Source organism: Tenebrio molitor, chromosome 6, assembly GCF_963966145.1.
Source record: "Tenebrio molitor chromosome 6, icTenMoli1.1, whole genome shotgun sequence".
Taxonomy (NCBI): Eukaryota; Metazoa; Arthropoda; class Insecta; order Coleoptera; family Tenebrionidae; genus Tenebrio; species Tenebrio molitor.
This window is the reverse complement of record NC_091051.1, coordinates 12,933,681-12,961,446: the sequence shown is the minus strand read 5'-3', so window position 1 is coordinate 12,961,446 and position 27,766 is coordinate 12,933,681. Positions and strand designations below refer to the sequence as shown.

The window sequence follows — 27,766 nt, the reverse complement described above, 5'->3', positions numbered from 1 at the left end:
GGGAGATTTGTTGTGTAGGCACGGCCAGGTGCGATGTTATCGCAGTAAGGAAACGGAAGGCAGTTTATAAAGGCATTAAAAGGGGCCCGGGTCCAACAATGGTCGCTATTATGCAATCTTCGGTAAACAGCCAGACGAGAATTGCTTCGTCATCATGTGATAAGTAAACGATCGCGATGTTCTCGCGGGGGCGGCGATTATTATTGTGTACAGGTTGTCTAATCAATTTATAGTGTTTCTGTTTTTGCACCTATAACTCGATCAATTCCGGCGCCTTTGTAGTAATTTGTGGCGCGCGGATATCGCCATTATTGCATTATTTTCCGGGAAACAATAGACCATAAAGAGTATTCGGCGATTTTTACAACATTCGCCGAGTTTCCTTATCGCACGTTCGGCCGCTAATGTCGTTATTGTGCGCCGCCTTCCTTCTTCCCGGTGGCGGCGCACAACGGGAAAACCTCGTCTCGTGATCGGAACGGAGCGCCTGCAGTTATTCAATCTGGAAAATATTTTATCGGACCGCGAATCGTTCACCTCACAGTTATCGATAATCTCAGCTGTTGCTGTTGTGTTTATAAATAATGGCGATCTGTGTCGGCGAGCTCGCATACTCGACCTCCGGACTATTATGTAACCTTTTTTACCCACTTCTTAATTCTCGTATGATTGACGGGAAAATTAGGGACAAGGTACCAGGCCGAGCCGCGCGATATGTCGTGGAGTGGTCGCCCACTCTTTCGCATTGTTACATTTTTACATGACACAATTCCGTGCCGATTTAATTTAATTCATCACATTTTTATCGGCGGCGAATATTTATTGATAACGCGGATCACGATGTTTTGTGCGATTGCGTCACTTGACCCGATTCTCGTCAAAATACGTTCCGTTTCGAGCGACGTGGAAAAGTTTTAACGAGGGTAAAAAGCGATTTTACACAAATCTGGGCTAGAGGCCGCCATATATGGAAGTCGTTTTTACCAGTTCCGTTTTTGGTAGGCGCTAAGGAATGTCGCTACGAACTGAAAGTCTCGAATCCAGTCAAAATTACTCTGGGTAACGCTCTTTAGTAGATGTTTATGTAAAACACATGTAAATAGCGAAACTTGCCCTCTTGCACAACACTTGTTGAGTCACTGGAAAGAGAACGATTGTTTCCAAGATGACTCAAGAGGAAGTGCCCCGATTAGAATTTGAAGAAAAGGATCGAGCAGGTGTGTTTGCGGAAGGAACAGAAGACGTGCGGTGCGGTGCGCTCTTCGGACGACAGAAGAATCCGACCCATTAAAGAGTCATTTGTTTTAAGAGAAGACATGTGTTGATGAGTAAGCAAATGGGAACGTCAGGGCGTCAGCGGCCGCTGCCAGGAATTCAATTCAAGTCTCGATCGGTACGGTAGAAAGGCATATGCAGATGTTTAGAATTCTTGGTCGGTTATTAAGTGCATATTAATAAGCAGCTCCGGCGAAATCCTTGGGTCGTAATTACACCGAGACAAGTAAAAATACCACCGCATTCTTCGAGCCGGCTCGTCGAACGATCCGCGGTGCATGGAACAAACTGCGGAAAGAGCAAAAAGAAACGTGCGTTCATTTTATTGTTGTCGGAGTGCGGACGTAATACGTTTTGCAAGGCCGTCGAAGGTGATTTCCACGCCACAGCAATTATTTATTTATTTTTATACATGTGTACTTCGAAAGAATGCGACGTGATTCATCGAGGATAGATCGCATGTTTATTATCATTGTTCCATAATGAAATATTTACAGTGGTTAATAATGTACGGTTGTGCTTTGTGATAAATCATTCATTTCACCGACGAACACACATAACGCCACTAGTACTACGTCTACAACCAACAACGTATGATCCTTTTTTATTGGCAAAGGTAATTACCGGTTGGCCACGAACCTATAATTGCCGGCTGGTGTTACATAATTTTTGAAAGTTTAATAATTATAGTTTTTTTCTGTCATGTCCTATTGTTTCTTGTCGAAGTGCTCGGCATTAATAATAAATAAAACAGTCGACATTTCAAAATCATTCTCGCGTTCTTCGGTGGTCCCCGAAACGCTGTAAATCTTGTTAGTACCAACATTCCGAGTTTCATTACAAACAATTTATGGTGATGAAACATCTCGAAACAAGAGCGCCAAAGATAAAACTGTAAAATCCGGCGTATCCGCAAGATCTGTACCAGTTGATCAGGAGTCGTAAAAAAAAAGTGAAGATAAAGCTGGGGGAGGAATCGCGATTTCCGCGTGGAAGAGGCCGTTACGGTCGTCTTTCCATTTTTATAGAAATTGTCACCCCCTTCCCGTGTAAAAATCTTCGCCCCCCCCCCCTCTACCCCTTCCTGACCAACTAACCAGACCATCGCTTTTGGAATTCATGAAAACGCGTCCGAATCGATACCAGACCGACGTACTACGCAGTAACGAGACACAATGGGCATGTCCTAGTTAAATAGAGCGCACAGTGCGAGTGGGTATATCGGTGGGCGTCATAAGGGGGTCACGACGCCACAGGGACGCACGTCGTTTCCAATTCCCGTCTCCCACGTTCCTTCGGGGTCGTTACGGACCGTTCCGTCACACCTGTCCCTATTTTCTTTCCCCACCTTTGCGATCCGGCCGGACGGAAGTCGAAGGGGCCGGGGTGGTCAAAAGGTGCAAAACTGGCCCTCTTCTAATTGTCCGATTTGTTGGTCGTCGGCACATCTGCTGATTGTTCGGGGTCACGTTCGAACAGGCCGAAATTGTCACTTTATGAGAACGAGACCGAAGAAATCGTCCCACCGTCAACGGTGACATCTGTACCACCGCACAATTCGGACACGTACACGCATCTCATTAAATTGTTTTAAATCTACTTGTGTTTTCGGTAAAATTAGAACAAGATTTAAATAAATAATTCACTATTAAGGCGAGAAGTTGGACGTTTTAATTAATAATATCCATTTTTGCGTCATTCATACTATCACAATACTAAACCTAAGCCAATTTCCCATCAACATTTCTAAATCAACGAGGTGATGTTTCATTCAATGTTTATTTCCAACAAATTTAGTTTTACAATCGATGACAGAGTATTGATGGATCGACTTTTATTGAAAAAAGATGGACTTCATAATTTGTTATATTTTATGCAAATAATAAATACAAAATTTAAAATGGATTCATGTTGTTTTGTCATAATAGGAGGGCATGGAAATTTTGCGTTTAATTTGGTAGTAAAGCTGTCTGTTGAATTAGGTTATGTTTTTCTAAGTTTTAGGTTATAAATAGCATCAATGTTTAATGCATTGTTGTCAGTTTTACAATAGAAGAATACTCAGACATCGTGAGAAATTCAGCAACATGTTCATTTTGACAGGTCCGCATGTCAGGTACTTTGGTGACTGAAATCAAACAGTGTGCCCAACATTAAAAAATAAATCACGGTCTCCCATTATGCCAAAACAACGTGAACGGTGTTTACCTGTCATTTGTTTAGATTTTTTTCCTGAAATAGTAGATTACGTGACGAGTTCAGAAAAGTTGAAGTTTATAGACGAGCATGGCAAGTTTAAGTACGAGCGTTAGCGAGTATTTAAATGCCATACGAGTCCAGTAAAATCACTTGTTAATTTTAAGAATATGTATTAAAATTTCTTCGTAAAAAAGTTGAATATTACTCAAAATCGCACAGTAATGGTTGCTATGCTGTAAAGTGACCTATTACTGTACGATTTTGAGTACAATTATATTATGCATGTAGTTCATTGTTCATTACTGTACAAAATGCGAAAAAAGTTAATTTTTTAAAGTAATTTGATTTAGTAATCTCACATGTCAAGAGTAATAACAGGTAGAAATTTTCTTGCACGAAGAGATCAGTTTCCATAAGTCGAACTTACCTTGATGTATTAACAAGCATTAACTTTAAAAAAAGTACAGTTTTGCTCCCTACGTTTGTAAATGAATTTTCGTGATATATTTTCTCCTTTTTTAGAAAAGACGGTACAGAGCAAAAGTGCATTTGCAAATGTAGAGATAACGAGTGTTGTTCTAGAAGTACCTTGTTGCTGCAACAACCAAATCCTATTTCATTGCCGTCGAGTATTCTCTAAATGCATTTCCTTAAAGATTCCACTCTACAATTCCACACGCCAAATCCTTCATTTTTTGTAATGATGTAATGCAGACTGGACTTTGTCAATACACAAGCAAATTTTGTTTTGTTCAACACGCATAACACAACGAATAATCTTTTCTGAAACAATCTTTTTTTTTCCTCATTTGATCAGTTATATGTTTTATTCGGTTCTTGGAATATAAATAAATGCGACAACTGAGGCGGCTACCAAGGACAACACGTTTCGGGGATGGCACAACAGTTGTTTTTTATTTAGAAAAATCGTCTTGGTCTTTTTAAAACAAAGCCCTTGAACTTTCAAAGTACAATTTTTGTTTTTATTGAATTTTATTTTTGAAACAAAGAATCATAAAAACTAATTCTTTCTACAAATGTTTTTGATATGATTTGAAGAAACTAAGAGAGAGGACGTTCGAAGTTACGCCACTGGTCTTAAAGTCAAGTTGTTTGATCAAAACGACCAATTTTGCTATTATCCACTTGATAATGAAACGAGCTTCACCTTCTCCGAGGCCCAGCTTTTCGTGAACTTACTTTATTTTTAAATTGTAAAGGATGTTTAAGGACGAAATATTGGTCACTCCTATTTCTATAAAATTTTAAAATAAAAATTTATGAATATGTACATACAACGTTTTTTTATGGTTGTGAGGGCAGGTTGTTAACTTCGTCGGTAATGTAACGTCGAGTGCTGTATCGAATCTCACTTTGATAATGCGATCATTTGTACATTCTATTGTGAGGGAACTACTGTGTTACCCCCATTGTAACACGATACGTAGTAACCATCGTTGACTTCAACGAGTACGTACTTGGTTGCGTTTTGTTCAGTCTTCGTTGGCTCTTGTTGGGAAGTCCAGAGCAAACTCCGGTGTAGTTCTGGATGTTGATGTGTCAGAATTTTGTACAAGATTCTAATTTATTGCGCCAATGATTTACGAGCGTTGCCCGAAGGATGATCGTTGGTGGTACGTTTGCAGCGGTGACATTTGGAAGTCGGTCGTGTGTACCTGTAGGCGTCAGCTGGGTCGCACCCCGGCGGCGGGAGCCCCCGCGGGGACTCCTGCCGAACACCGAACACGACATGGGCGTTTTGTCAGCGGCGTTGTTTGCCGTCTGCCGTGCTAATCTTCGGTGCTGCATTAAAACAGACCTTGAGCTAATTTTAGACGACGCGTCGCTCCGTAATATGATCGAGCGTTGGCGGAGCGACGCCCGCACGACGGTGCTTATTTGTATGACTTCAGTCTAGACCCGCGACGGACGGCGGCCCCGACGTCAGAAAACGAAACGTACGTCGTCTTCACATGCGAATATATCACTCCCCTTATCGGTGTCAGCTGTTCGGTGCAGCGATTAAACTCCTCGACTCGTTCCTCGAATATGAACGAACGTTCGACACTAATTCTCTAATCGTGCCTGATACGTCAAAGAAATTTACGATGTCATTAGCGAAGTAATAGGTGCATGTGGTATTTGAGGCCTTGTCGGATTAGAAAGTTTCATTTTTGATGAACGACCCTTGTAGTTCGCGGCGAGGCATGCAACATGGGGAGTTGCCGCAGACTTCGACCCATATCGGCTAATCAGCTGATCACGCTTAACGCCATACTGATATTTTTTTCGCACGTAAACAGGACAATGTGCGCTGGGTCCATGTGCCAAAACGTGGCGATAATTATGCGTTGTTGGGGGAGATTAACGCACTAATGCCAAGCTGCAACGTCGATTCGTATCGATCAGGATGGAAAGCGCCAGATGGTCACCTGCACGAGGATAACACTGCAGGCACGTGATCCCCAAGTACACGAAAGCACCGAACCTATTACAACGCTGATCCTTGAGGCGCTCCCCGCTCTTCGCCAATGTCGCGTTTTGTCTGGGTTTTCTTGACCAATCGAGTTTGATTGCTTCCATAATAATCGTGATGAAACGTGCCGTTTTGAAATATCCTGTTGGAACGGTCGTTTTTAATTGCGTCAGTGCCTGCGACGTGGAATTATTTATCATAATTACGTTTTCAACGTAATAATGGACATGTTACAACTGCGTTCTTAAGGATTCCCATGATGGCGTATCGGAAACGTCGCACTTTTTCCGTTTCATTCAATCAGTTTTTGTCCTTCTAGAAAATCGTCACGATATCCTCTCATTTGTCACGCAGCCTTCGATCGATCTCTGATGGCATAATTTCTGTTTGTTTATCGCACGAACGACGTATTATGTGTATGCACTGGTCGGGAATTTTACTTTTCTGTTACTTTGACAACCCAATTATCGATTCGTGGTGTTTATTTAATACCTGCCACTGAACCGTGTACGACAAACATTTCTTACGAACACGCTCGTTACGTAATCAACCAGACGATGTGTTAACATCTGTTTGGCTTTGTCGTTATCGAATTCGACCTCTCCGACGTACTCGATGTTTGAATTTGGTGGATGCGCCGTGCCAGCGCGTCAAGTCCTAACCCACAAAACTCACACGATAATTTCGGGGATCGTAAAGAACATAATGATACAGAGTTTGTTATTAATATTGCAAGAAGGACGTCGTCAGTTGTTCCATTTCTAATCCTCCTTAAATTTGTATGAGAGAATTTAGACAGCTGGCGATGTACACAAAGATTTTTTCGTCGGAGTGGGAGAGCAGGTACATTAAATCGAAATTCGTTACTTCCCCGTCTAATTAGGTCAATTCATTATTTAGTAGATTTCTCTATTATCGTTAAAATCGCCCGCTTTAGCGTTATGGGGGAGGGGGGTGTTTTTTTTTGTACGAACCGATAAATTAGGTCTAATTGAAACCGGCATTTTCGATGGATTAACCCGGCAAACGTCGAGGTTATGGACACGTTTAATGCTAATGAACGATAACAAACGATCTTCCTTTATTAACCATTAAACGTTCTAATTTGATCATTGAATTGTTCGCAGTCGAATAAACAAAGGCGGTGAACCACCCACGGCGACGATGGAAGCAGAAAAGAGAATCAGAAGAGAAATCGCCAACAGCAACGAAAGGCGGAGGATGCAGAGCATAAATAATGGTTTCCAATCGCTCAGATCCTTGTTGCCGCATCACGAGGGAGAAAAATTAAGCAAGGTAGGTTGTTCTTGTCCGCGTCTCACGCGAAAATCCAGAAAACTCATTTCCCGCCCGTTACCGGTGTTGCGTTGAAATTTGCGCCTAATGTTCCTCCACAAAGAACCATCGCCGCTTGTTGTCATCACGCAATGTTATGTTGTTGTTGTTATTATATATACATTTTTTATATGGCGTTTTAATGACGGCGCTATTATCTATTAATGTCGGTTGCGATGATGGAATCTGGCAAAAGGAAATGCGACAGGAAGCTCGGCGGGCGCTATCACCGCTAAATGCAAAATATGTATATCTGAACATCGCCGTTTTATGTGCAGATTTTTCGTGGGAATCGCTCGGTTGAAGGGTCGCGGTTCTTGCACGAAAGAAGAGAGCCGTCGGGTCATCATCGATCGTTGTCCATGCTTCTAATTAATTTCGTCGTTGCGCACCAGCTGATCAGAAAGTGTAAAAATAGGTGATCATATGATCGCGGGTCTGTTGTACTGTTGGTATTTCACGGCCGTCACTGTCTAGACGCGGTTATTTTCGGCCGACTATTAGACCATCTATTAAATAATATATACACACCGTTGGACACACGAACGTTTTTTTTTTTGTCGGCTAGAAGAGCGCCATATCGATCGTAATTACCCCGAACGGACAGATGGCCTTCGGTAATAGACACAGATTATGACAGGTGGCGGTCCAATTAACAGTCGAACATCGATAAGTTGGTGAATCCGGCATTTGGTCGGTAATCCGAGCGGAAGTCGAAGCCCCAAATCGGGCAGGAAGGATTGATTTTTGACAGTTGGAGTGGTCGGAGAGGCCGTCCGGCACGCACCCGTCTGGCGCTCGGGGCGGTTTCGTCGAGGACTTTGCGTGCCGTAGATGGCGGCGATCGAACGTGGTCAACGGCTCCGTGGCCACGTAACGAGCACGCTTCTGTTGGTGCCGCAATGAAGGTCACTGCCCAGAAAACATCAAGTCCAATACGAAACGAGTTTAAAGAGCCGACGAAATCACAAAGCACGGCCACCAGCTGATTGTATGTATGCTTCGCTTCACGGATGTTGCTCATCGTGCCGGACGCACATTGTACGCTGCTGGTGGTTTAAATGTCCGGGACATTTAAATCCGACAGCGTGGTTGGTGTGCCGCGGGCGGCGGCTTCTCGGACGCCGCTCCCGAAGACGACGTTATCGACGATGTATCCGTGACTTTCGGGGCGTAGCTCGTTATTCTCGGTGTTTCTGCGGTCGCCAGACTGCCAGAAACTGGGTCAGGGTATTTTAATACAGTCTGGCCGCCTTTGTCTGCCGGTGATGCCTATTACAAATGTGTCTGCGAGCCGGGCCGATGTGTACTTTATGCAGATAAAGTAGGTCCGTCCGGAGCGTTATTGTTCCCTTCGGATTACTCCAGTTCCTTTCGAGCGAACGAGGTTCGGGCTTACAGAATGGATGGACGGAATCGCGTGGTTATTGTTGTGTAAGAGCATCGATTTCGCAGCGACGACCCTGGCTGGCATGCAACTGCGTTCACCACGTGAATGACGGTTAGCCTTGGGAAAATCCAATTAATTGATCTGTTGTTGTAAAAGTTACATTTGAATTTACCAAGCCATGAATGAAATCGGACAAAGCCTATTTTGTCAGTCCGGCCATCCGGCGTCGTCCGCATGCTGCAGCCCGCTCCGAACGTCGACGTCACCACCGCCTGACAGGGCGGACTTCCAGACCGATAAAGGAAGGAGCTCGACATCTGCATATCGAGAATTATCGTAAATCGGAATAACCTAATGTCGAATTGTTTGTTTATGCGCGACTGAATACGATAATGCGACCGGTACGAGTCTGCGATAGGTGCGTACGATGTACATTACGGTAGGTCGAGTATGAATGAACTCCATTTGGGTTAAACGTAGACGACCACGTCGGATAGTGAATGGTTTCATGATCGCCTCATATTTAATTTGAGCCTCGAAGTCGTCTGGCAGTTGCGCCGCTATCACCGCAATCTCCAGCTAGCCAAGAAACGCAAACACCGAGCCCCAATTTTGTCGCTATGCAAATTGCGCAATTAGTGCCAGTCACGTAACTAAATAATGAGAATAAATCTGATTAGAAATCTTTGAAAGTTCATCGACTGCTTGACGGCGATTTTGAACTTGGTCCCGCGAGAGGTTTTCGATGTCTAGACTGGACGAATCTTAAATAAGGTCAGGTCAGGGACAATTACTCCACGTTCTCCTTTCTGGCGGCGGCGGTGCCCTTTCGAAGATCCCCGTCCCACTCGTCGGATCAGTTCCTTCGGAAACGACGAGTAGGTGAAGTCGTCCCGCCGACGGTCACATCTAGCATGCACCCCGGCCATAAATGGATGCAGTCCGGGCCTACCGTGGAAACTTAACTGTATTCGAAGACATAAATGGAATCGGGCGGATGCAAGGAGGCTGGCGTTCAACGCTTTGTTGCAATGACTCACTATACGTAGACAGCCTTCACTAGGCCTCTCCACATCCAGACATCGCCTTGTTTAGGTCGAACGCCTACCACGTTCACTCTCAGCTGTTGCTACACACGCGCTCGATCTCATCGGTTCTGATCCGGCGACGTCTTCGTCGACCGAAACTACTTGCTCCACGTTGCGAGCACCTCTTCGAAACTTGCGCCAACTCCAAAAGGGAACGAACGACAGGAGGAGCGTGATAAATCCACCACAGACTCTCATAATTTGTCTTGGGCTCCTCCACGTGATCTCGCATGATCGTAACAACGTTCTTCGACGTAGAACTTTTTGAGTGGGTAAAAAAATCGAACAAAGCACACGGAGCATGGCTAGCTGCCATATGATCTGTTTATCCTTGGCCATTATTTGTAATAATAACAGTTTTTTGCGTGTTCCTTGACAGGTATCGAACCGATGATAACTGCGCAGTTTATTTACAAGAAGTAAATGCGACATTACACACTGCGGGAGCTTATCGAACAGCTGTTGTTCTGTGACCTAGAAAGGTACAAGTGTACACTAATTATTTAACATTTTCGGTCACCCTTCCCTCCTTTGTTCGCCGCCCACCGACTACGAACCGTTTATTTATTTGGGTGTTGTTTTTCGTGCTCGTCACAGAACTAGAACGTTTCTGGAGCAATCGCGACTCGTCTTGCCTTTCATTTATTATCGTGCTATAGTTGAGCTCGTTTCCCGCCAAAACCAATTCCGCTTGGCAAGGTCGATGCGGTTTTTTTGCGTCTGTATGCGTAACCTTCGGAAACGTTGGTTCCAACTTTTTTTTGTTTTTAATGCTCGACGTCTCATGTTTTATCACCACGACCTTTGTTTGTTCTTGTCCGATTGTCGTTAATCTCCAATAACCTGTTGTCAGAGCGAGCGCTTTTAATATGATAATCGTCCGCTGACGACTTTTTACCGTCAGATTTCGAGCACAGCCACGGCAGATTAATTAATTTGATTCGTTAAAGTTTTAAATGAACAGTTTTTCTCAGGTGAGTGGATCACGAAGATTCTCATTAAGAGAGCGTCTCGTTTGTTTCGTTCAGCCAGGCGAGACCTTCACGGTCTGGCCGTTCTTCTCGGGCTGGCAATGAAGAGCCGTGGAAGTGGACTGACTGACTGTACCGTCTTTCGCACGCACCGCGTAAAACCATCGAGGTTTCAATGTCGAGTTCATCAGCCTCGTTGGACGTTAGAGTCTAGGATTTTGTTTGGTTTTGGTGATCGACGAAATTGGGCCAGAACGGCGACAATAGCCGATCGAATCTTGGCCAATTTGCGGCGGACCTGTAACGATGTCTCGTTATTATGTCGGTCATTCATGGCTGGATGAATGAGACCCGATATGGATTCTTTTTTGTTCTCGACGTCCAATTAGCCGGCGATTGTGCAAGAGTTGCACTCCCGCCGCCCATCTTGATTCAGCGATGTCGTCCTGGTAGTACGTTGCAAAAGTGCAATTCCACCGTAAATTACTAGGAACGAAGTGTGTGCGCGCTCACCTTGCGCAATGCAGCTTCTATTGACTACACGTTGCATTTATGTATGCAGTAGTACGCTGCATTTTACGCTACACCCGACAGAGATAACCCGATAGTGCTACCGATGTTGCTTTGCGCGACTATCTCTGTCCCTTTTGCGGGCTTCCAACTGGCTGCGCTGACGTCACGTCTGGTTTGGACTCCCGCCAAAACGAGCGAGAATCTTCTGGAGTTTTCGCGAAAATTTCCTGCCACCCCTTCGCTCCGGGATCCACCACCTGCGAATTAAATCACCAAGAGGAGTCGTCAACGACGAAGATGGCGGCGGCGTTCGGGTGGTCGTTTTGATTTACGACCGGACCCGTGCTAGACCAACTCTTGCTCTCTTGATGTATGTGCAAAAGAGTGGTGTATCGAATATTTGACGTCAGAGAAGACGGTTGATATGGTAACCGCGTACATCGATTACTTATCTGCTGTTCTCCTGTTTGGCCCATTTCTACAAACCTTTGTAGCTGTTGCATCCGAGACGTCAACGTTTCGGAACGGTTGGTTAATACTTGCAGAGGCGGCGGGCGGGGAGGAAATTTGACTGTTGGAGTTCGGGAGCCTCTCGTAAGTCCCACCGTTTGATCGATTTCGAATAGTATTTCCGTGTCAGAGTTGCAGGCAGCACCCACGCCGCACACCACTACACCTGGTCCGATAGTAGTACTACACGGGAGCTCTGACGTTCTCACGGACTGTCAATGATTATTTATCAGAAATTCCACAACTATAAAGGCGTGGCGATTAATCTATCGTACGCTGATCTGATGAAATATGCATGTCTGATGTCGAACCTTATCTCGACCAGAGCGGTGTCAATTTGTGGGTGGGTGGATTGATCAAGTTTGAGGCGACTTTTGAAAAATTCAACCAGGTTTGTTTTGAAGCAACCAACCGTCTTGGCAACAAAAACGATCGTTCCAACTACGCATGAAGTGCATTGCAATAAAATCGATTATTTGCAACCGCCCACGTGTTATTTGGAAGGTCGATCGGTCCACCTCACGAATTGTGGGGGGTACCGTTGGAAGTGATCGCATTTTTGAGGATTGTGGTGGAGGATTTCCGCAGCGGTAAATCTTGACGGTTTTTCCAGAGATAGCGGCGCACGTGCTATCGGCGACGGCGGGATTTTCGGGTGTGGCCGTTTGTTCACGGAGGCTCCACAGAGTCTGACATTCCCGCCACGTTCCGTTGCCATAGTTACACGCCTAGCACCTACCCCTCGGAAAGCCACCCTCGCGTCACCCACCGCCAACGTTCAACTCGACTGACAGGCGGCAGCGACGCCGATGATACATAGCGTACGTACGTGTGTGTATCTCACCGTATATACGTATATATGGCATAACTTAATTAGTGACACTCTCCCAGTTCTGGAATCCGAGTTTGGTGGTAACTGCACACCCGTTGTCATGAGGGTATAATTTATCACGGCAACTTACAGCGATTCCGTTCTGAAACGTTTGAGGCGATGATGGTTTTATGTAATTTATAAGACGAGGGCCCTCTTGTTCTGCGAGATTTATCGGTTGTTTGTCGAGCGGCGGCGGCGGCGGTTGCAACGAAAGTGCATCTTTTTTCCGGTTCCCTTTTACACGTGAGCGTACGTTCCCAAAAATGGCAGATGATTATCCACCCCATTTCAGCATCTACCACCCGAACAGCTTGCTTTCGAAAAATTCGCGGCGTCTTCTTTGCGGAAGTAGTCTCGTTTGCGGTCGTGGTGGATGTCTGTTTTGAATGGTCCGTCGAAAAGTCATCATTAAACGTGCGTCAGGTGTGCAGAAGCCCTCCTGACCCAGACGTTTCGTACGAGGGCGAAATTGTGGAGATGGATTGTCGATGATTTCAGAACAGCCAGCCAGCCAGGCCGCCATATGACCTTTAACGCCACCCCGTCCGGATCGATAGAGGCAGTCGGGGCGGCGTCCAAGGCCGATCGCACTTTGCGTCGCCACAATTCCAACTTCACCCCTCTGTTCAAGGGCAGCCAGCGCCGGGACGCTACCCTTTTTTACCCCCGCATCTATGCCAATGCGTCATCGGCTGCCGTTAATCAGGCCGGGGCTGAATTTTTATCCCATTTTCGGAGCGCGTTTCAATTTTTTTCTTCACCAATAATACATACACGGATTGTTTTTCTTTTTAATGATCCAGTAACCAATTTTTTGCAGCTTTCAAACCATTTTTTTACTCCGATATTTTATCGTGAAGTTGTAAGTTGTGTAATGAGCAGGTATTTCAATTTTACGGGAAATGAATTAAATTATTCACACCCCTTTATCATGTCGTGTTTGCACAATATTTTTCACCGTGTGTCGTCGGTGATCTATTTCCGAAGCAATCGAAAGCTCAAAACCATTAAAAATGAACGTAGTTACTATTTTAACGTTCCTTTACGAAGTGTGTCTGTTCGTCCGGGATGCGCTTCATGCATCCCCGGAACTGAGCTTGCATCCTGTGACCGAGTGCACTTTGACCTTTCGCAAGTTGGAAGTACCAAAGTTATTGTACGACCGATCCCGACCGGTTATTTCAAACATTTGTTCTGGTATCTTCAATCGAAAAATAATAGCCCACCATTATCGCTCCGTTCAGTTGAAATTTATAAAAACTGGTATACTAATTTAATCTTTAAAATGACATTGACTTTTTTTGACCTATTTTATTAATAGAAAATTTCATTCAGTTATCGACGACAATAATAAATATTAATTTTACTACTTTGTCATTCTTGCGGGGAAGAAAATTGATGAATTATTTTTAAACGTTTGATCGTCGACAGGATGCAAGATTAAAGAAAGAAAACCCATTCATCGGAATGAATGGTAGTTGAAAACTGTTGAAAGCCGCCGCATCATCGACGACATCCTGTAACCTGGTCCGGTTGTGTGGCAACTCTCCTGAAATGCACCTTTCTGTTTTTTAATGAGGCAACGGCGTACAACTTTTACTCCAAGTACTTGCAGTGTCGTAACTCTTGGAGTAGTGATTTTTTCTTTGATGCGAAAAAGCAAAGCCGAGAATCCGGTAACGAGAATGCGTCTTTTTTCCGGTTGCGTCGCCGAGGTGAATGCAGACACACGGGGATGATCACATCCGACGTCGTTTTCCCGACGAGGGCGACGCCGATAAAGATGACTGTAGTGGTATTACGTCCTCGTCGTTTTAGTGGAACGATCGATACCCACGCCGTTTCAGCGTGACCAGCCCTGAACCCGCCGCGTTCTCGACGGCGGTCCTCGTTATTTCCTCTTTCGCCTTTTGTTCCTACCTCTTCCGGGTGCACCTAAGAAAGCGTTCCGATTATTCGCCAGTCGCCGACTTTCACAACCATCGACAGGCTGTATTAGTAACAAACCAGATCGAGTTGTCAACACCGCAACCGCCAAAAATTTTCTCCTCGTCACAATTACACGTTTTGGGTCGTGTCGAATGTTGGGAGCTGCGATAACGCAAAAATCGCATCGCCGCTATCGGCTGCGGTATTACGCCCACGTTTTATTTGTCCCTCACCCACGGACCGAAATCTGCGGCGGTTCGGTCCCACGCTCGTCTGCATTAGCAGGAGCGAGGATGTTGATGCGACCACCGAGCGACTCGTTGCAGGACGGCATTCTTCTTCGGATGCGCCGCTTCACGTTTCCATTGGCCAAGGTTACGATATCTCATGCGTCCGCTAGTTGCCACGGCAACGGTCGTGCTCCGGCATTCCTGACATCTTACAACTCCTTTTACTCCATCAATCCGCTCGCCGAACGGGTCGGTCTGAGAGGACAAGCGGGCACGTTCCGCACCACCTTTGAAGTGCTAATAGCCCGCACGGATTAGTCCCCCGGACAAGTGTTGTCCAGTCGAAATTGGCCTTCGGTGGGCTGTACCCTCGTACCCTGCCAATTTACGCACGTCCTAAGTGTTTAGATAGGTCCTCCGGGACGGGTTGTTTGTTGACTTTCGCTCGCGAGGGGTGTCCCAGATCGTTGATTGGAAATTCCCGGTTTAAATCGGCGGTTCCATCGCTGCTGCTATGTCGGAATGCACCGTTCCGGATGGAATTTTCAGGTGCGCGTACCCACCGTCTTTGCCTCACACTCGGTCACACGTTGCACGTTCATTACGTCACACATTCCTCGGAACATTCTCGTCGAGTTCGTTCCGCCGCCGAGCCATGTCTCTTCTTTTTCCTTCGATCATCCGAAAGGCAAACGGAGAAAGACCAAGCCAACATTTTGCGCGCGACCTCGTGCTCGTGTACTACGACAATTAAACATCTTCCTCCTCGCGCTTACGGGAGACACCTGTGCAAAGAACGAGGCTTCCTCGTCGCGTTTACGTGCCAGATGTCCTTGATTCTCCAGGAGCTATTGACCTATTCATAGACGCGGCTAATAGAAATGCCAAGGTGTTTTTTTCAATTCTACGCTTCGCGCAGCGTTTCAGTATTATTTTCAGGTACCAATGAGAATGCCATTCACCTGTTTGTTGTTTGTGTTCGATCCTCGAAATATAGGTGGGCTTGATTATCTAATCTCGCATAAACACTGTATCCGTAATGCTTGATAACGACGCCAGAAAACATTTCAGAGACTCGATAACACCCGATTTCGTAACTTCGTTCGGTTTTATGACGCCTAGACGGGGAAACATATGTTTACAATCGAATCATAACCTAAATTGCGCGTTCAGATACAAATTTAACTCGGACCTAAACCAAAAATAACTTTTCCACGTTTGTTTGTTGATGGTCGTTAAATGGTAAACGCCGTGCAGATCTGACTGGAACCAGCTGCGAAGAAGAGACACGTCGGTCGTAGAGCAGGTTGGAGAGGTTGGAAATGAACAACTATTTTCGATGTCATGTGATCTAGCAACTATTCCACACGATTTGCACCGTATTTTTAGCTGTATCATAGCAAAGGAATGCGTTTGCAGAGAGGGGTCAGCACGAGATCGATAAACTTGGTAGAGACAAGAGGAGAGGAGGCCGGACCCCCTTTCGCTACAGACGGGTCCCATAATTATGAGCAAATTTATGCGGCAGAATCCTCACGGCGGCGATTGTGGCGGCGATCTCGCAGATTATAATCAGCTGTTTACTGCAATTACGCGACCGTGTCATCTAAAAATAAACGCGATAGCTTGCAGAGCAAACAAGCGGAACAATTAAGTCATGTAAACAGCAAACAGCTGATCTCATATCTGGCGACGTCGTCTGCCAAAATCCACCTTGTTTTTGCGAAGGAACATTTCTGACAGATCGGATTTGTTTGCAAACAAACATCGTCCTCGTCCCCGAGACGCAGTTATCGTCGTCATCGTTCGAAACAGCGTCGGTTCGAACCTTCATCAAAGAACCGCTCCCTCGACGGTAATCGGAGCAGATTATCAATTCCTCGGCGGCGGTGTCGTCGTGGTCATGCGTTTCCCTTTCACACGGGATCGCCTGGTACGGAGGACGAACGTCGAAGATGCGGTGGAGTCGCGAAGCGTTCGAGATGGCCTATTAATATCACTTGAAGCGCTAGACACATCCTAGGTACAAAGAGCTTCATTGTAACCAAAGGAAGCGAGATGCTCTCGTCGCATTATCTCTAACGAGTTTCTTCCCCTCTATTGCCTTGCATACGTTTTGCATTTCAATACGAGGAAAGAGCGCGCGCGTGTGTCGTCGTCGGCGGCTTCGTGTCCCAAACGATAATTACGTTTTTGTCAGCCGGCCTTGATTGAGAAATTTGAATTTCTAAATCGGTGTACGGGTTTTCGAACGAAAGCTTTTCTTCGAATCGACGGAACGCTCGGCGCGGACCATGCGGCGACCTGAATTTTTGTTGTGTGATGTCAGCCGACGGCGGTACCGACTTGATCAGCTGTTTTCTGGGACGGGCCTCACAAAAGGTGCTCTTTACAAGTCTAGAATAGTGCAGCGGGGTGATCTCACCGCGCGCACACACACACAAACATTAACAACACACTACTTTTATTTTCGTTCTTGGAACATGCAAAGTGGGACCACAAAGGAACGAACACCTTTGGCCGTATTCATCACCAAAAATGGACACCAAATCGGTAAACACCAACAGCGTATAAAAAAACTCCAATTTTTAAAAAAATCAATTGTCAAAGTGTTGTCATGTCAGCCACTGGTTATTTGATAGTTATTAGATTGGCAACGTAAAATGTCAACTGCATGTCAGTCATTTTGATGTGAAGGCGTTTTGCGCTATTGAAGCCGCAATACATTTAAATAAAAATACAAAGTTAAATGAGTTTCCGAAGACAAGGATCTAACACAACGAGAAAAATTGGCTATGATTAGATTATGTGAAGAAATGCAGACAGAAAAACCGACCACGCTAAATTGCAGTAAAGATGCACACATCATATTCGAGGTATTTTCTTTTAATATATGGGTTCGTCATTGCGAGGAACTGATTAGAGAGGACTGGAAAAAATTGATGGAAAATCTACCAATTGAGGACATTTCTCTTCCGCAGAATCATATTCGGAAGACGATTGGGGGTTAGATTCTGAAAATGAATAGGTAAACTGCTTATATAACCCATTAAATAAATTCCCATTTTCCTGTATATGTTCAGTTGCACTTTTTAGTGTAATTATTGTCTTTATTTCCTGTCTTTTGGTATAAAATTTTGTTACACCTGAAACTTTTCTGACATTTGAAAATTACTGATATAACCTCAAACCTGATCTAGGGAGATTTTACGATAGAGGTGTCCCGAAACGAAAGGTTTTAGGGTGGTACAGCCTGGTCTTTGAGGGAATTTTGACATTGACAATTGATTTAAAAAAAAATTGGACATACGTTTAATGTGTATTTCTTTCTGGTTCGCTTTACAGACGGCAATTAGCAGTTTTACTGTCGTCGGTGTTCTAACCGAGCCATCATTAACACGTTTAAGGTCTGTTAATGGTGCCCGAGCTGTTATTGTCGCTGCCGGATTTCGAATGTTAATCGCCTAATTTGGGTGTTTACAAAAAATACATTTTACGGGAGCGGTCACTTTGCGCTGCTCGACGCTACCGGGAACCCTCCTGATGACTTCCACGAGTCGATCCCGCCTTCTGACGTGATAATGCTGTTGTTTTAGACAAATGCCTTTCCTGTTTATTTTCACAGCTGCGCCTCGAACCGGAAACGTCCGTCCGACACCTCCTAAATAGATCCTCTCTTTGATTCTCGGTGACACGAACCTGGTGCACTCGCTCCCCAATTTCTGGATCCTTCGGTTCGAGAAAAGTGGTCCAAGGGTATGAGCGCGCGGAGGGCGCCCGTCGCCGGCGTAACTCTTCAAAATCGAGTGCGTTCTGGGGAGCGATAAAAATGACGACGCGGTTCAAAGTTCATACAACTCGATAAAAACAACTTTCGTAACGTCATCGATGAATGGAAACGGTAAAACCTTATTGTTGTCGGGTTTTCCTTCCGAGACGACGACGACGACGACGACTCTTAACTAACCTAGGACGGACCACTTGGCGATTTATTTTTTGTTGGTGGTCGCGTTTTGGCGGCATAATTGAGACGTCGCCCACGTTTTCGAAAATTAACCCCGTCCCTGTTAAGACAAAAAAAAAGGCGGCGGACGAGACAGAGATCACGTCCTCTTTTGGCAAGATTAAGAAGCAAGGGTCGGCGCCACGCCCAGCTGATGTCGCAGTGACGTCATGACGCGCCGGGACGCTCGATATACGGCCCGCACCGTTGACGTCACGGGGTTAACGTTCTACTTTGGACGAATCCGCCACAGGAACTGTCCTCTTACTCCTCTTTTATTTCATCCGAAACTGGCAGTTTCGTGCTCGCGGAACGGTTCTTACTGTTACGGCCCAGGGAATTTATCGGTTTGCATAAATTCGTACGTTCCCGGCAATTATCCGAGAATGTTTTTCGCCTCATCCTTCACGGCTCCGAATGCACTCCTCAGAAAGTGGAAACGGAACGGATCGAGGTGCGAAAACGTCGACCTGAATCTCGCCGACAATTCGACGTTCTTGCGAAATTCTCTCTCTCAAGTTTGATGGCATTTAAATCGACCGGAGTACATGAATATGAATATCTATTCTGCAGCATGAGAGCACGTTCGGCGAGTTCAGCTTGATTCGTTCAACTTTGGTCTTTCGTAATGAGGATGGAAACAGCGTTGGTCTAAAAGTTGCAACTTTCGGTTGACGAGGACGGACATTCTTGGGATTCCGGCGTCTCGATAGACTCGCGGAATATTTATTTCCGTCGGCGGTTTTCGGACAAAAAGATGTTTGTCGGTGAGAAAATAAGAAACGTACACGTGACGCACGCTTGAATAATGCACAAGCCAAACAAACCTAACGTGTGAAACGGTCGGTTTTTCTGCACACACGCAGAATACACAAAGGCGTTTTCCCGCTTCCAGCGCGGAGGCTGCGACTCCCCAGAATTTATGCATAGGTAAGTGCCTTTTAAACGCCTCCGCTCGTCTCACCGCCTGATATGCCGGATGCATCAGGGTCTTTCACCTGCGTTCCATCCAACCTTCCAACAGCTGCTCGGCAGCGCCGCTCTCGCTCTTCCCTCGTGCTGAGGAAGGATCTCTGCTGTCGGATAGGTAAACGGGGCCTCCGGACGGAGATCGAAGCCGCCGCCGCCTCCACGAGGGTCCAGACGGGGTCGGATGGCGTCCCAGATGCGGCGCTTATTATTAGAAGCGAGGCCGGCGTGCGCGGAGCGACATCTTCGCGAAGGCGGGAAACCGGGCGGACGTCGGCCGTGACCTTGAAAACTGCATTCCACCGACGAGCACGACAAAAAGTCCTCTCCAGTGCGAATCTACGAGTATAATGTGCCACGTAAACACGAGCTGAGCTCGGTCGAGGAGCGAACGACGAGCGGCGTTTCCGTTCGTTTAAAAAGCGCAAAAATGCGTTCTAGTCGAAACAGCTGACACATAGGAAAATAATAGTCAGCCGTTGACTGGCGCCATTCGCGGCCAAGGTTAAGCGTATTAGCCGCGTGATAATACGAAAAGGCGCTTCTTAAAATAGATTTCCGCGCACCTCTCGCTCGCTCTTACACGTCTGCTGCTCGGGAAAAAATTCGACTCGCCTCCGTGGTCGGTGTTTTTTTCTCTTCGCCGGCGGAAACGCAGCCCGATTATTCCGGTCCTCGCTCGTTTCCCATTCATGGATGCGGCGGCGGCGACTTCCACGTTCAACACTCGGTGTGGTCGTTGTTCAAGAGCTGGCTGTACCACGAGCGTGGCGTGATTTTGCGCGTCCTCAAGCGAACCATTATTCGAGCTGTCTTCCGTGCTTCCAAATTCCGACGCGCCGCTTGATGGCAGCACCGTACGAAGTCGAGTACGCTTGCTGCTATTTTTAGAACAGACTTACCTTACTACTTTTTTTTTTTACCTGTGCAGATCGCGATGTTCATAGTAGACTGCAGAGTTGTCCGCCAACAAAGATGATTTGCACACAGTGCAGTTTTTTTCTCCGCCGGATATTTTTAGCTCCGAGGATCACTCTTCGTTACACAACAACACATCCACATAACCTGATTAAATAAAGGTTTTCGTAATAACTTACTGTTGGTATTGAGAAAAATCAACCGTGTCGCAATTGTTTACCTGAATTCTGGAACACAGATTTCAGGGGAAAACTTTCAATTTTTACATTTTTTTCTCCCTCCTCACAATCTCCACAACAATACTCACAGTTCGGGGAAGAGCAGCTGCAAACATGAAAATATTTTTTGTCCAAACATCTGTTTCCATTTTGGAGGGAAGCTTGGCTCTCTGTTTTCGTGTTTTGAATCCGATACCCGGAAATCCAATAATTCTGTTCGTTTCTGAAAGCAACAAAAACATTACGAAATGCATTTTAATCGTTAATCGATGATGCGTCGTCGTACGTGACCGTCTTTGAACTTCATCAATCTAAATCTCGGTGTCGACAATTTGATTGAAGAGTGCATTCACCGGAAAAAATTAATGTGAACGTGTTTACAAATTAGCGACCGCTAAAATGCCATATTTAGTGCAGAAACGCTTTCGACGATGAATCGACAGAAAGAATTTATTTACGACAGCTCGAAGGTGTTAAAATCCGGCATACCTGCAAACCACGTGAGCTGATTTGTTCGGAATTCAAAAAAGTTCACTATCTCATTCCAATTTTACTTTGGATAAAATCTGGACGGGATTTAACGAAGATTCATCGTGGATTCGCTTTAATCTGAACGAAATCCTAATTTATATATACGGGTGGTTCTCGAGTCCATTCTTATCCTTGTTTTACGTTGATTACTTAATCTTCGGTGACATTTAATACACACGTTCCGCTCTTTAGTTACTACATACACAAACTCAAGTATAACGACTAGTTAGATATGTTTATGCACATTTGTTGAATAAATAAATGAAGCTTTTTCAATGGAACATATTTGTAGTGTACGTTCGTTGCTTATTATTTTTTTTTAATAATGTGGAGTTAATAATGGTAACGTTCGAACGTTGTTTGGAACTGTAAATTTTTTCAAGTCCGATTTAATGAGATTCATGGGGCACAGCGCTTGTTACGTGACGAGTTATTAGTTAATAAATTAATAAGAAACAACTAGCGCCGGTTCGCCGATCACACGTCCGTCACCGTAGAAATACGTTACGTCGTGGAGTTTTACCTTGAAAATGTCAAAGACTTCGGGCCGAGATACTGCGTCGTTTGGGCGATGCGGGGGCCGTCCGATGGGGGCACCCGTCGTGAACCGGCACCGGATTCCTGAATGAATTAATGAACTAACGATGCGGTCTCGTTGTTCCAGGCCGCGATCCTGCAACAGACGGCCGAATACATCTACTCCTTGGAGCAGGAGAAGACGAGACTGTTGTCGCAGAACTGCCAGCTTAAGAGGCTCGTCAGCCAGCACGAGAGCGGCGGCGGCGAGCTGCCGCCGAAGAAACGCAAGACTGAGATAATCCTGCCGAGCCTGTCGGCGGAATCGTCGGACGAGGGACTGGGCTCCATGTCCCCGGAACCGGTCAGCATCATCAGCGTCAACGTCACTAACGAATCCCCGGCAGAGCTGCGACGGCAACTGGATAGAGAGCGAGGGCTGCGTCTCGTCCTCGAGGAGCAGGTCCGGCAGTTCGAGAACCAAATCTACCAACAACAACAACAGCAGCAGCAGCAGCAGCAACAGCAAGCGCAGCAGACGCAGATCTACCAAGTTGAAGGTACGGAAGAGCTGGCGCTGCAGTTGGTCAGTGCAGAGTGTTTGCCTCCCGTGGGACATACGCAGACTGTGGTGTGTTCGCCGCCAAATTCGCGGAGTCCCAGTCCCGAGCCCCAAGAGCAGCAGAGGTTGCCCTCGGTGTTGGAGGCGGCGATCAAAGCCGAGCCCAAAGTGGAGGTGGAGCGTCTTCCGTCGCCGAATCCCGGCCACGAAGACGCCGCCCCCAACCGACTGTACTCGTCGAACACGTCGCGGCAGAACCTGGAGACGATCGTCGAGGCCATAAGACACCTGGAGGGGGATCACATGTTCGGGGACGAGCCCCTGACGCAGGAGGTGCCGCTGGCGCTGACCAAGAACGAGCGGATGAACACGCTGATGGAGTTTAGCGCGGCGATGGTGCAACAAAGTCAGCAGTCCCGGCCGGGTGTTATTGTCGTGAAGCAGGCCTCGTGATCCCGCATCATTCATTTCGCACGTTCACCCTCCTGCAACGTGCCAATAATCCCGGAAGGGAAGTCGGGATCTGTCCCCACCAGCAAAAGCAAACAGTGTTAGGTCGGCTCGCCGCCGAAGCATCGACGTAGCGTTCCTATATAATCAATCTCGTCGACTACATCTCTAAATCTCTTACGTCGTTGAGCGAATGGACGGCGGCCGGCCACGTTCTTGAAAATTCAGATTTTAATGAAGGTTTTTTTACGAATTTTTTTTTGTTACTTAAAAAAAGGAAAGTTTCTTTTTATTTGAAACGCCAAAAATATATTTATCATAAAAATTAGAAATTGTAGTGAAATTGTGTTCCTTTTGTACATATATTTTTACTTTTAGGAAAACCGCCGTCAACTCGGTGATTAGTAGACATAGTTGTACTGTAGCATTAATGGAGAATTTGTTTCATTTTTTGGTTCGTTTGTTTATTTTTTCGTTTGTTTAAGATTATGTTTTTACGATGTATATACTAAAAAAGATTAGTATACGTATAATGAAGTTTCAAAATATTAATGATTGTTTTTCGTTACATTAGTAGATAATGGAGATTCAGTTCTGATGATGATCAGGGCACATGCCGACACACATTCGAATAGTAATAAAATGTGGTGGCAAGATCCCGTTTGTAACTTGTTGCCTCTCTGTGAATTTGTAACTTCTGTCATTACCTGCATGAGTGTGTACATTGGATATGGTGTGTGCTGAGTTTCTTTTTATACTGAAAATTTTGAAAACAAATTAGTTCCAAGCTTGACTCGGGACAGTACTGAAATTCTGAGTAACTGCGATAAAAATGAGTAATAAATTTTAGATTAGCCGAGGTCTGGGAATGGACTTGTGCGGTGGCCGTTGTTATAGTAGATTATTTTTAACGAAGTAGGCAATTGTTGAAGAGGATTGATTGTAAGCCGGAGGTGACCACCCGCAGTCTCGTTGTTGGGAGTTGAATGTCTACTTGCATCATCCAATTGAAGGTTTAGGAAAATATTTGCACTCAGTCGTGGCTGTTCAGAGAAAGTTCCTCCGTTTTTCGGTTGATTTTTATATATTTATACATTATATTTTTTTTTCCATGATATTTAGCTTTTTAACAGGGCAAGGCTTTCTCTTCGTTACCCCTAAGTATTTACAGTTATGCAAGACTGGGTGTAGACATAGTAATAATAATTATATAGATGTACTTCATAAGTCTACTTTGTAACTATTGGATGGATGTAAAGTAAGTCGATAAACTAAATTAAACGTTTCTTTAATTGGTTCCCATTATTACTGTGATTGTATTTATATAAAATTGATAATATTATAATGCTAATTTAGTATATGTACTAGCCACAGGCTATTTTGCGGGCTTGTATCTGTTTAAACTGTTGCTTTTCATACAGCACTCCATAACTTGTATGATTTACCAGCGACTGCTCATCACACGCGACTTGCAGCAGTAATGTTACATTATCTCCTGCCGATTGTGTGATGACCAACCGTGACGCGTCTTTAGTTGAAGCTCCAACGTTATTGCAACATATGTTTCATACATACATTTGATTTTTTTTAATCGTTTGACAACAGATCTGTATGCTGCAGTAACTTTGATCGTTTCTGATAAGGTCTGGTCCGACAAAATAATCACTGCACACATTAACTTATGGTTATGTGCTTCGATCATTATGTTGTGTCGCTTGTATAATACAAAAATATTTCAATAAAACATTACAAATTGCAAAACTTACTTTCATTCTTCGACAATTCAGCTTATTTTGATGGAATTAGAAGATAGTTACGCGCGCAAAGTTAAAAATTGAGATAAGGAAATGGCGCAATGGGAGTGTCAGGATCTATTAATTTAATTTTTGGGTTCGTGCGCCATCTATCGGTAAAAATTTATTTAATCACTGCAACGGTACGAAATCTGTAATGGCATTCCTTAGGCAACCAAGAATACACGTTTAGTTTTCAAATTATAATTTAGCATGTAACTTATAATTTTCTTAAATTAAACGAATTTTGACGCTATCCCTAATAACTTTGTGTAGTCAGCTCCTTTGGCAAATGTCTTTTGCTTCAGAATTGTTCTTAAAATTGTTGGAATGGGAACATGAATTCTTGTTCCCAAAGGTGATCCATTATCATCAATCAAAACTATATTGTTGTTGTCAAACTTTGGAACTTTAGGTTTTTGATTTTGTTTTAACCCCACAAGAATGGCCTTCTTTTTTTCACCTTTAATAGCAACCAAAACTTTGTCACCTATAAACTTACATCATACAAAAAAAGGGAAAATAGTTCATTTCAACGTACCTATCAAACCAACTCCTGTTTTGTTATACACGTGAATGCATCTGGGTGCTTTGCCTTCAGCCATAGCCCTTTTGCCAATTTCGCTATTATCGACGACTCGAAGCCTTGTTAATTTTTGTATTTCGTTACATGTTGCTGATAAATGGAATTTTTTTGTTGTGGGAAGTAAAACAATAGACGTTACTCGTGAAATTAAATGACTGTTATAAAACATTTTGCACTATTCACGACCTTTTTTCTGTATTAAAATGTGAGGTTATGTTAAAATAAAACTCATTACAGAAACTTTTGACATACCGACATTGTCACTAAAGAATGTAAAAGTACTAACACTATTTGCTACAAGAGGGCACTCTAGATCTAATTCCAAACAATAGATGGCGCTAAGCAAATTCAGCAGTACTAAAACAAAGCAAGATGTAATTTAGATTTTTTTTTAATTTCACAAAATTATAATATGATGATTCAGTTAGTATCAATTGGATGTTTCAACAATGCCCGTAAACTTTAATTACTAAAATACTAAATCTTTCTCAAATGTTTCGCCAAGATATGTTTATTTAGTTTTAAAACTTTAAATAATACTAAGAATTTATATTGTTTATACTAAAAATAATTTCAATAAATAAATAATATTCAGTCATCTATAGGTATTGTAATTATTCTTTTTTGTAAAAAAACTAAAAACGGGAGCTTTTGCTTTAAAAGTAATGAAACACTCTATCACCGAGACTATTATTGTTACATTTCTCACATCGTTTTCGATTTGAAATTGAATCGTTACACACAGCCAACAGACTGGAAGAAAATCTCAATTTTTTGATAGATCGGAAACGTGAAATGAGTCATTATATTTCGAGGATAGGGTGGCAATAATGTAACTTCCGATTACAGATGCCGTAATTTATTACGCTCGATTGAAACAAGAAGTTGAACGCCGCTATAACATTTTTCCAACATTTTAAAATAATTTCTACGACTGCGTACACTATTTTCAGGTACGTTGATAATGAATTATTGAAACAATTAATAACAATGTTTGAGCCTTTAGACTAGTGGTAAGCCGATCACTAATAATTTTACGAACATTTAGAAGTTATGATCTTTGAAATACCTAAGATAAAAAGTGATTATTTAATGAACATTTTTATTTAGTGATTATCTTTAGTTATTTTTACTTCTTTTAGGGACTTGGGTATGAGGTAATCCATCCTGTTCATTAATTGGTTTATTCTCAATCCGACGGTAGAGAATAACAAATTTTCTATTATTTTTTATTTATCTATAATTTTTGAAATGGATTATTATACATTATTATGACACCAAATTTCTATAACAAACGGAACATAAAAATTAATTTACAAATGAATTGTATAAACTTATCGATTGTATTATTTTTACAAGATCAGTGACAAAGTACCTATATTTTTAGTTTTGGTTCACTTAGGTATATACGAGTAATTCCCCATTTCTCTTTCTACTTACTCAACCGTTTCTTATAACTACGTACTTACATATTAATATACTGGGTGAGTGAAGTTTTACCGCCCGAGCGAAAAGACCCACTTCTAATCAATTTGAAATTCTCAAAAAATTCAGGAATGATTGTGTATCATCACTGTAAAATAGTCTGTAAAAATTTCAAAATTTTTAATGAAACAGGTAAAGATTTTGTTTTAATTCAATAACCGCTACATTAATTTACATAATTTTTCAATGAGAGTCCTTTCAAACATTTAGGAAAAATTTGGTGTCATTGAAATCATGAAAACTTCACCGGTTTTTGAAATAAATGGGATTTGATATTAAAATGCAAAATTTAGCTATGATTTATTATTAAATTGGGCGGTCAGTTCCACAAAAGAAGTTGACGTAGGTTGTTTATGGTAATGATACTAATGATTACTAGAAAAGTGGTCAACAGATGTTTCCCAACAATGAGATATTTATTTATGACACTGCAGTTGTAAATCTTGGTCATTATTCGCTCTTAATGTTAAAATTGGAATAATTCAAAAACTAATAATTATCTTTTGATGCGAATTTCATAAATGTGTTCTTTGAATTAATTGTGAATTATGAGCGTGTACGAAAAAAACTGACTCAGCTTACGTTTCTATACTTCGTCCAGCGAGAGATTGGGAGATTTAAATTGTAGACCCAACACTAGAAAATACACTAGAATACATTAATTAGAGCATAATTTCAGGGCAAAAAATGTTATTGTTTGAAGATAAATAAATAAGTAATTTACGCTAGGTATACTTTCTCTGCGTAGAATTTAGTGATTTTTATGTCAACCAATCTCTCGTTGGACAAACTATATACGGTATTTTGGCTTAATATCATTGTTAGCTCTAATTAATAAGGATGGTGTATGTGATTAAAATTATTTTGATTACACCAAATTAAAAGAATACCTAATTCTTCAAAGGATATTATTTATTTCAATTTTTATTTTATGTCAAATATAAC

The 27,766-nt window shown here is 43.5% G+C and overlaps 2 protein-coding genes across 2 annotated transcripts in view; one reads left to right on the top strand and one right to left on the bottom strand.

Annotated features, from left to right (window-relative positions):
- Positions 1-24,718, top strand: part of crp (cropped) — a 29,285-nt gene extending 4,567 nt beyond the window's left edge. Inside the window, exons 2-3 of the mRNA XM_069051454.1 lie at positions 7,078-7,246; positions 22,094-24,718. Of these exons, the coding sequence (XP_068907555.1) occupies positions 7,078-7,246; positions 22,094-22,960 (1,036 nt within the window). The 3' untranslated portion in view covers positions 22,961-24,718. The remainder of the gene's footprint in view (positions 1-7,077; positions 7,247-22,093) is intronic.
- Positions 24,719-24,938: 220 nt separating this feature from the next.
- On the bottom strand, positions 24,939-25,596 carry mRpL14 (mitochondrial ribosomal protein L14). The gene is made up of 2 exons (XM_069051460.1): positions 25,292-25,596; positions 24,939-25,240 (listed from the first exon to the last, which is right to left on the bottom strand). The coding sequence occupies exons 1-2, from the start codon at positions 25,503-25,505 to the stop codon at positions 24,987-24,989; spliced, it is 468 nt and encodes a 155-aa protein (XP_068907561.1). The 5' UTR covers positions 25,506-25,596; the 3' UTR covers positions 24,939-24,986.
- Between the last annotated feature and the right edge of the window lie 2,170 nt (positions 25,597-27,766).

Excerpts from the sequence above, each read along its gene's own strand:
- mRpL14 (XM_069051460.1), bottom strand. The coding sequence starts at position 25,505 with ATGTTTTATAACAGTCATTTAATTTCACGAGTAACGTCTATTGTTTTA. Across the intron at positions 25,241-25,291 it reads AACAGGAGTTGGTTTGATAG|GTGACAAAGTTTTGGTTGCT; the intron begins GTACGTTGAAAT and ends GTAAGTTTATAG.